Source organism: Narcine bancroftii, chromosome 9 (assembly GCF_036971445.1).
Source record: "Narcine bancroftii isolate sNarBan1 chromosome 9, sNarBan1.hap1, whole genome shotgun sequence".
Taxonomy (NCBI): Eukaryota; Metazoa; Chordata; class Chondrichthyes; order Torpediniformes; family Narcinidae; genus Narcine; species Narcine bancroftii.
Genome location: NC_091477.1, coordinates 117153920 through 117164472, shown reverse-complemented (window position 1 = coordinate 117164472; position 10553 = coordinate 117153920). Strand labels below are relative to the sequence as shown.

Sequence of the window (10553 nt, the reverse complement as noted above, 5' to 3'; positions counted from 1 at the left end):
ATTCAGTGAAATAGAGAGAAAATGTTTCCATCCTTGACTAGTATTTACTTCACACAAAAAATGAATAATCACAATTCCGGTTTTGGAAAAATAACTGTTCCGCCGACAAAACGTTATCAATGTTAACTATCTCTCTTGACAAATGCTGGCCTGAACTGCTATTCCCATCATTTTTTTTGTTTTTAATTTATAGAATATACATTCATTTAAATTAAAGATTTCCTTCCATTTTCAAATATTTATGTACATGGATTCCAGTCTTTCACTTCTTTTTAAAATGTTATCTCAAAGGCCAATTCAATTTTTTTCTCTGAAATGGATCACTTTACATTCATGTTTTAAATTTAATATCCCATAAAGTTTCTGTTAAATACTTTCTTCTGTCAAATTAATAAAATAAAGGCACATGATGGACGGCCTACTTAAGTGCACTCTATCGGGTACCTATCAAAAAAAATTACAAATGCATATTGTTATTTGCTCAAAATATTATTATATTTATCAAATATAGTTAACTCCGTTCATATGCCAGTCAATTGAATATTTCTGGAAGAGAATATTATAAAATCTTCAATGGCAAATATATTCTGATGTTTAAAAAAATGGAAGCAATCTATACAACTTTTGAACAATGTGCTTGAAAAACCTAATGAAGGTCAAGGTTGGGGCAGATACAGCAATGGGGGAAATGCAGCAGATGTGGTTTGCATGGACATTCACATGAAATCATTGAGAACATAATGAAGTATACACAGTTGGAGAATGGGGATAGGATTATTAATTAATTTAATAGAGAAAATACAGTACAATTCCAATGATCTGAAAACGTATTCTCCAAAATCCAAATTTATCTGAAAAATTTTTTTACATTTGGATAAATGAGGATATCTGAAACAAATCAGAAATCCTCATTTATCCAAATTTTTTTCAGAGCTGAACTGACCGGGGACCTCAGGCCACCAACGGCAGTGCGGACCTTAGTGGGGAGGTGTCGATGATTGGCAGCAGCCAGCATTTTTTGGTGGAATAAACATTATTTTAACGTTTAAAAAGCCTACCCTTGTTGTTTGTTGTTGTTTAAAGACTGTTAGAAGAGATTTCTTGTTGCTACTGGGCAGTTTTTTAAAAAATAACCAGTTCTTCAAAAAAACTGTTTATCTGACATAGGGCAGATCCCGACCATTTTGCATAAACTGAGTTGTACTGTACAATGGAATTGTGAATGACAGTAGGGTGTAATCAATTCTTTGTAGCTTCTATTTATTGTGTTTCTTCAAGACGCTGGGAGGGAGCCTGTTCAATTGAAAAAGGAGGCAAGAGAAATAATTTTGGGAATCAAAGGAAGCTAAAAGACAAATAAAATGGAAGTCCAACATGGCTAGGGCTGACACAGTGAACAATAAAGATATCAGGAGTGTTGTGGAGCAGAGGGATCTAGGAGTACAGGTATATGGTACCTTGAAAGTAAAGTCACGGGTAGATAGGATGATCAAAAGGCTTTTGGCACATTTGCCTTCATCAAAGTATTGAGTATAGAAGTTGGGAGATCATTTGGAAATTGTGCAAGACATTGGTGAGACCCCATTTGAAGTATGGTGTTCAGTTTTTGTCATTGTGCTGCAGGAAAGGTGCAAAGTTGGAGAAGGTACAGAGCAGATTTACTAGGATGTTGCCAGGGCTCACAGGCCTGAACTATAGGGGGGAGAAGGCTAGGGCTTCATTCCTTGGGAGCACAGGTGGATGAGGGGTGACACAGAGGTGTACAAATCCATGAGGAATAGATTGGTTCAACGCATAGCCTTTGGCCCAGAGGAGGGGAAATTGGTAACCAGAGGACATAGTTTAATGTAAGGAAGGGAAAGATTTAATAAGAACCTGAGGGGTAACTTTATTTTTAAACACAGAGGGTGATGACTATGTCGTTGAAGCAAGTATTATTGCAATGTTTAAAAAATAATTGGACGGAGACATGGATGGGATGGGTTGGAAGACAATGGGCCAAATGCAAGCAGGTGGGACTTGTGTGGGAAGGACATTTTGTTGGCATGAGCAAGTTGGGCCAAAAGGCCTGTTTCCATGCTGTATGACTCCATGACAAAAATTGTAAAATGGGAGATTAATTACTAGATGCCTTTGTGAAATAATATTTAAAATAAAGCATTAATTTAGACTTTAATTTGAAAATCTAAATATTGGAATCTTTGTGAACCGCTTTACATTTTGTGACTAGATATAGAGTTCTCACTTCAGAGTTCAAAAGTTCATGAACTGCTCCAGAGACTTGGACACAATTTAGGTTGAGAGTACAGCCAACAATAAAGTGAGGTATTAAATCAAGAATTCGTCACACCGTTATAGGTATAATGTGATAAATAAACAAACCTTTGACCTATTTTTCTTTTCAGGTGGACAAAAAAGATCACTTTTCATTATTTGAGGAGGATTTTCTCCAGGGCCTCTAATGGAAAAAAACCATTAACTGGGATCAATATTTCATAGCTGATGGTGGGGTCCTTATTGAGCATTAAATTGCTACTGCATTTTCCTGTTTCCACAATGTTCCTCCAGAGGTTAGGCCTGTATTCCTAGAGTTTGGAAGAATGAGACATCTCATTGATACACTTTGTTATCCTTGAGGGCAAAGAGACTCAGTAATGGAGTTCGGTGAAAACAAAGATTACTAAGATTTTCGGGCATTAAGGAATCAAACATAGTGCTTGAAAATGCAAATGATGTAAAAGATCAGCCATGACCTTTATGAATGGCACAGTAGGGCCAAATGGCTTACTCCTGCTGCCATTTCTTCTGTTCAAAAGTACTGCAAACACTTTGTTGGGATGTCCTGAGCTTGTTTAAAAAAAAAGTTGAATATAAAATGTGAGCTCTTTTATCTATTAAATAGGGAAATCTCAGTTTTTCAATGTTAGTCTGAAGAAGTACAAATTATTGTCAGTGTTTCTTTATTCTCTTATCCTAATACATAACTTTTTAATACTGTACTGTCCAAATCTTTTACATTGCATAGAATATATATTTTTAAATCACAAATTTCACAATGAAATCATTTTCCATGGTTATGTGAAACCAGGTATTGTAATCCTCGAGGGAAAATTTACAGACCTAATTCCAGATCTTCCAGCTCCTTCAAAAGTGCTTCTTCTTTCTGCATCTTTTCCAACTGTAGACGGAGAGAAAGAGGTTGAAAATGCAGCTAATAATATTTATAACTTAAGAGTCAAAAAGCTTATACAAAAAAACATATTTTAGTTTCCCCAATAGTTTAATTGATAAACTTAAACCCAAGATAAGCGAGCAATCTGGACTCAGTCAAATAGCTCCATCATTATTGCTTGCTGTTCCATGGCCAGAGATAGTAAAAATAAACTGGAGTTCTGTCTTTTTCTTTCCAGAGAGTGGCAGTGCTTGAAAATTATTAATTTGTGATGGTTGTTTGAGAGCAATATAGCAACATATTTCAATAAAATCAGGAAATGCTCCTTTGAGCAGGTGTGTGTGACAGGACTTTTTGGGTCAGTACTTCTCAGCGAAATGCAACTTCAAAGTTGCCTCCAGACTCGTGGCAATCACCTTTCTCTTGGGAAGGGATGACATCGCACAATAAGTAACTGGTTTCTATTGAACTCCATCAACAGAACAACCAATAAAAGGTGCATTTTAATAATGTTTATTTAGAATAAAAGTTTTGTTCTCTTCTCCAAATCTATTGATGGCTCATGGAAGAATTTGTGGCTCTGCAAATAAATTTCAAGGGAAACACTTGAGAATTTCCATACGTGTATCATAGAGAGCATTCTGGCTGGTGGCATCACTCTCTGGTATGGAGGTGCCAATGAATAACACGAAAAGGCTATAGAGAGTTGAGAACTTAGCCAGCGCCATTATGGGCATTAGTCTTCATTGCATCGAGGACATCTACAAGAGGCAGTGTCTCAAGAAAGCAGCCTCCATCATCAAGGACCCACATCACCCAGACCATGCTCTCTTCTACTGCTAGCATCAGGAAGGAAATACAGAAGCCTGAAGACAAACACCCAACGTTCAAAAACAACTTCTTCCTTCCGCCATCAAATTTCTGAATGGATAATGAACCAAAGACACTCCCTCACTTTTTCTCTCCTTTTGCACTGATTTTATTTTAATGTAATTTGTAGCAAGTTTTGCACCAGTAATACTGCCACAAAACCACAGATTTTGTGACACGTTTAGAACATAAGAAATAGGGACAAGAGTAGACCATCCGGCCCATTGAGCCTGCTCCGCCATTCAAAGAGATCAGGCTGACCTGATGATAGGCTCATCTCCCCCATCTGCCTCTTCCCCATATCCCTTAATTCCCCTACTTTATAAAAATCTATCAACCCTTGTCTTCAATATATTCACTGAGGAAACCTTCACTGCTTCAATAGGCAGTGAATTCCATAGATTCACCATCCTCTGGGAAAAGCAGTTCCTCCTCATCTCCATCCTAAATCTACAACCCTGGTTCTTAAGGCTGTGTCCCCTATTTCTATTCTCCCCCACCAATGAGAACAACTTACCTACATCTATCTTATCTATAGGGCTTTTTCCACTGGCATTCCAGTTAATAGGCCATGCAGTGTCCCATTATAAGAAGTCATTTGTGCTATTTCCACTGGGCCATCTTTAACTGGGACACTGACTGGTTTTCCACTGGACACAACTCTCATAGGAGAGTCTACCTTCGACTAGAAATGCTTGACTTTCTGCTGACCTTTTAATTGGCACACACGCTGGGAATATAATTAGGGGTCGAGGCCTTCAATCCCCAGTGTGATTTGGTGTCATTTGTGGCAATTGTTTTCTTTTTCCACTGGACGCTGTCCCAGTTAATTCCTCGGACAAGGTGGCAGTGGAAAGGGGACTTATTCCTTTCATAATTTTACATATTTCTATAATATCCCCTCTTTCTTCTAAAATCAAGTGAGCACAGTCCCAGACGACTCAATCTCTCCTTATAGACTAACCCCCTCATTTCTGGATAACACAAAGGATAGAACAGCTCTGTGCAGAAGAAAATTGTACATGATCATATAGCTTTATTCATGCTAATTAAGTTTGCTGGCCTTTTACTGTTTTTGAGTCTGGGTGATACCCTGCTGCTTCTCCTAGCAGGAGAGCAATAATGCAAAAGCATGCATTGATTTTACACACATCTAGGAGACATTTCCCTCAGGTCACGGAAACCCACATGCATGCAGTTAAAATCAATAAGTTAGAACTGAGCATCTCTGAGGCTGATTTGTCTCCTGATCCAGTGTTGATTATTGATCTATTTTAGTTTCTGACACAATCCCAACCAATTTATTCTTGGTGGATTAAATGAACACATGAAAGGTAGTCAGTACACTATCATTTCACTTTGTTTCTTGTATCAGTGCAAGTTTTTTGATATTAAATTCTGATTCTGAACAGAGCACAACAAATAGTGTAATTTCCTCCATGAATGATTGCATCCAACGGGGATAGACTTCAGTGAGTCAAGAAGCTGAACATAGAAAATTGGACAAAAACCAATACTCAAAAACTATACCCTCAAGTTGATGAGAGTAGGTGCCAATCTATTAACTGATAATTTGACACCAGACAGCAGTGCACAACTCCCTAGATGGGAAGTATTAATTTTTGTTCACACCTGGTTCTTTTCTAGTTGCTTGCCAGAAGCTTCTTGTTCTTTCAGCTGTTCAATTGCTTTAAGTTTCTGTAAAAGGAAGAGTCTTGCAGTTAAGGTGAAAAATAACCAAGTTTGCAAGATAAGCAACAAACTTCAGAAGTTCGCATCTGTGATAAAAGATTTAAAAATTCTATTGTAATGCAAGAAACATTTGAACTGGTTAAATTACAAAAATATAACAGCCGGGGGTGCTATTTCTCTCCCATGATGTTTATTACCTTCCACGCAGATTTCACAGGTCCTTACTTTTTTGATGTTCTTTATTTTTTTCTCTACTTCAGGATCACCACGACTCTCAGCACACGGCACTGCTCGAGGTTCAGGATCTAATGGCGCTTCCTGTATGACCTCAGATCGACTTTCCTGCAAGCAACAGAGTGGAGAGGTAAAGGGTTGATTTGCAACAACCCTTGCTTGTAAACAGTCAATATATTCTCTTATGCTTTTAATCATATGCCAATCAGCCATCTTCAATCAGGTCTCCAAAACCTCCCCCCCCCCACAGAGTGGTTGATTCTCAAATGACCTTTGAAATGACCTAGAAATAGACAGCAAAAGCCCTATGTAAATTTTGAAATAAATTCCCATTGCTGGAGGATGGCATCTATCAACACCATGCCAAGAAACAAGTGTTGTCAAATGTTATTGTACTTTCCAGCTCTTTAATGTGGGTTTTTGGCTCCACAGACATTCATTCAATATGCCACCAATCCCTTCATGAAAATATCCCTCAACTCTTTTTAACCTTTCCACACAATCACTTTGATCGGTCTATCTATGTTGCCTAGTTATTGATGGTCTATCCTTCTCTCTTCATCAAGGCCTTGCAGTTTTAGACACTAATTCAATCCACCCCTTGCCCAGTCTATCCACTCTTTTCTCAAAAGATTTCTTGTGATGGAAACTTCCTAATTAGCTCCCTCCATTCCCTATCCTTGTCCCATGATGACCATCTTCACTTGAGAACTAACTAGCTGTCTTAAATACAGCTCTGATATAACCTCCCTGGCCTTGTAAAATGTATATTAATATCCTGCAATCTATTTGGATCTACTCTTTTATCTTGTTTACATTTCTCCAAATTCCCTGAATTCATTCACCACCTTTCTGCCCAAGAGATTGCTAATTTCCTCTTCTGCAAATCAATGCCATAACCAGGCAGCAAAAACATGTTGGGGAAGTAATATGGTGCTTGGTGTATCTGGTCTTCACCAGTAAAAATACCTGCTTTGCTGCCTTTCTTGCCTCTCTTTTCTTTTGATTTTTGAGAGCAGCTTTTGATAGTTGTTTATCTGTAGTTTGTGGTTTCATGTTCTGAGGAGGTTCTTCTTCATGCTATGGAAAAAAAAACAAATGTATCATATACCCACCTCCAAAGTGTCCGATTGCCCAAATTGTACCAATATATAAAAAATTATTTAAAATTGCACAAACTTTAGAAATGGTATCCAAATTCAAGCATGCATTGAATAATACTCACCAGTTTTGAGCTAGTGACTGGCTTGTTTCTCAGTGCAGGAGGTCTGTAAGCCTGTGCTGGTTTGACATCAATACTAGGGACATCATTGGGAACTGTGTGATATTTGATGGCCTTTTCCGGGAAAGCACCATCTACAACTGGCTGCCATTGGACTTCCCAGAGTTCAGAGTTTGATGGAACCTCAATTTTGTGATGAACTGCTCCACTATAGTGCCATATCCTAAAGCCATTGCTAACCCGTAGTCTTGGTGCACAAGTTGCTGTTACAATGTGCTCGCCATCAGGGCACCATGAGAAATAGGTTGTATCAGGAGCTTGTGGCTTTGAAATTTGCTTGTACTTTTTTACATCCCAGACCTCCATCTGTCCTCGGAGATTTCCAAAGCCTGCCAGCACCAGGATGTGTCCTTGAGGGCTATAGAATGCTGCATTCCGAGGACCAGTGCCAAAGTCAAAGACTGGGTCACACTTCTGGTTAAAGACTGTCACTTTGGCAGGCATGAAACCATAAACAGCACAAAATTCAACCGAATTTGGATTCCAGACCACATCATAGATTGGGCCATTTTTTGCTGAAAGAAAATTGTTTCAACATTAGGATGCCATCATGACATTTCGGCATATAATTATTTAAATAGCTCCTTAAATGCACCATTTTTTAACCGTGCAAAAGGTATTCAAAACAATTCACAGACATGTAATGAGAAATACTCAACCCAATGAAGAAATTAAAAGCTTGGTTTAATTGGTTACACTTTCGTCCCAAGATTGCTTCAACTAATTCTCATTCTGAAATTAAAAAAAGATAATTTTGCTGTTTTTCTATTTTTGTTCCTCTCCAATTGGCTCCCATGTTTGTCTAAACAACAGCAGTGAATTTCAAATTACTGAGTTGTGGAGTACCTTGAGAATAACAAGGGTTTGACATGACACAACATGAATATAACCACATTCGACCTTTTCAGCTGGCATTCCCTGAAGAATGAAAATGAGGCAGGGCATTTGCAACATTCTCCTGGGTGGTCTTCCTTTTAATTCCAACTGTGCCAATTATATTTTAATTTACACCAAGTTTGTTAATTTTTATCACCCAGTACTTGTTAACTGTCACTTGCTTCCACGCTAGCAGTAGCTTAATTATAAAACATTTTCACTCCGTTATGGTGCCTTTCCTTTCGATGCAATTTCCATGGGGTTTGAATTTTGCCATTTCTGGTCTCTTGCATAACCTTAGTCTTGGCCATGCCTTCAGGTCTTTGGCTGTAAGCTCTGGAATTCCACTCATCCCTCCAATTCCCTACCTCTCTTTCCTCCTCAAGGAGGATTCTCAAAATCAATAAACCAGTTTTTAATGCTGTTCTTTCAGGTGCTTCAGTACAAACTTTGCTAGTTACTCCAATGAAGCACCCTTCCTTATGAGTCGCATCATGTTATGCTGCTATTTGACTTAAGGAGATAAAGCCAGATAAAAATAACACTTTTCCTTATCCATACAGAGAAGGTACCACACCTTAGGAATAAGAAGGGCAGTGGCGGGGAATGCTAAGAGATTGATCGAAAAGTGACAAAGGAAGAAAAACAAGTTTTCAAGTCAGAACAGAGTACAACTTGGAGCAAAATTTCCAAGTGGCAGTATTTACATGAGACAAATGCCCATGTCCTTCCAGCTTTCAGAAATAATGTTCAAGAAGCCTTGCCCAATAGGCACAGATTTTGCACATACTGGAACAGTGGTGGATTGAGTGAAGATTTGTTTCTGGATAATGAATCGGGTGTTTTGCACCGAACGGAATTAAGTTTCCCTGAGCGCGCCAGACTTCTGTCCTTTTGCCCATGCTTGCATCAGCAACTGCAATGAGGGAACTTCATAGCATTTTTTTGATAAAAATAACTTTTTATAAAAATTGCTTTACATTCCTAACGCAGGGCTCAGACCTGAAACATTGATTCCCTTTTACTTCCTATGGATGCTGTGTGACCTGCGAATTTCTCCAGCAGTGTTGTGTATTGCACTTGATGCAAGCATCCATAGATTTTCTTCATTTACTTCCATTACTTTGTTGAGACGAGACTAATGAAGTAGTAATTGGCCAAATTGGATTTGTGCAACTTGAACTGGAAGTATTCTGCAATGTCGGCTAGATGGCAGCATTGTAACTGAACCACAGCAACAGTGAGAGGCATGGTCTGCTCTGAAGCACCAATCTTCAGGATTTCACTTCACTATTGTCAGGTCCAAAAGCCTTTGCTCTATCAATGGTCTCAGCTATTTCTGAATGATAGAATGGAGAGATCAATAAATGGTGCCCTTGATGGTGAGGATATTAAGAGGCTGAGAAAGATTACCTGAACATTTCTGGCCAAAATCATTGCTTGGCCACCATGGACAAATTCATGGGCTCTCCTTCCCATTAGTTGTTTAAATTGTACTCAATCATCCTTATGCATTATGAACCACTGACTGTGATATTATTCAAATCTGTTTCAACTATTTGCTTTTGCAGTCAGCATGCTTGAAGTTCTATGCTTCTTCACCAGATTCATGGCTCACTTTTATGTAGGCTTGATGGCCCGCTTCTGTGCTGGAGTTTGCTCCTAGGTTTGAGAGCAATGTTAGTTTTGGAAGATACAAATTATGTTGGATTACTGCTGTAGTGATGGACAAATGCAGTACTTAGTCGCAAACTCTTCTCATTGCTACCTTCGGTTAGAAGCCTTAAGACCAGCAGCTCTAGGTTCCATTAAAAGCAAAGAAATGCTGGAGGGACTCAGCCTGTCTCGCAGCATCCATAGGAGGTAAAGATACATTATCAACATTTTGGGTCCAAGTCCTCCCTCCAAGTATGTATCCACAGCAATTAGAAATTCCTCAAACTTTTCACAAAAATAAATTATAACTTTAACAGGAAAATTCATATTAGAACTCATAACTTCCTGGTATGATAACAGCTACACACTCAAAGCATTTACATTTGTTAGGAGAGAATATGAAGGTTCTTGCCAATTAGTATCCATATTTGACAGAACTAGGTAGCAGTTAGATTTACACAAGGAAGGAAAGCCCCAATGCAATAATTTAATGGCTTCTTGGATCTTTTTTACAATACATACGCAGTTGCACTAATGCACTTTCTCCACTGGATGCTATGTAGTGCAGGGTTTGTTCACCATAATATGATGCTCCAGACTTGTCTACGTCAGTACTGGCAATCACCAACAAAGCAGTTCCTGCAGAAAGCCAAAATTTACTTAAAAATCTGAGAACCCAACAATTATTTTCAATTAGCATAGTAAAGCAATCAAAAACTGGACCACAAAAAAACATTAGGACAGGTAACCAAAAGTTTGATTAAATGGATA

General features: G+C 38.4%; 1 protein-coding gene across 3 annotated transcripts in view; it reads right to left on the bottom strand.

Annotated features, from left to right (window-relative positions):
- Positions 1-769: 769 nt before the first annotated feature.
- Positions 770-10553, bottom strand: part of eif2a (eukaryotic translation initiation factor 2A) — a 31622-nt gene continuing 21838 nt past the window's right edge. For 2 of the 3 annotated variants that reach the window (XM_069897435.1, XM_069897437.1), the window contains 6 exons: positions 10305-10421; positions 7194-7765; positions 6938-7048; positions 5960-6076; positions 5675-5740; positions 770-3178 (listed from right to left, as the gene is read on the bottom strand). In XM_069897435.1, coding sequence (XP_069753536.1) covers positions 3113-3178; positions 5675-5740; positions 5960-6076; positions 6938-7048; positions 7194-7765; positions 10305-10421 — 1049 coding nt within the window. In that variant the 3' untranslated portion in view covers positions 770-3112. Of the gene's footprint in view, positions 3179-5674; positions 5741-5931; positions 6077-6937; positions 7049-7193; positions 7766-10304; positions 10422-10553 lie in introns of those variants that run through there. The other variant, XM_069897436.1, reaches the window with a different exon arrangement.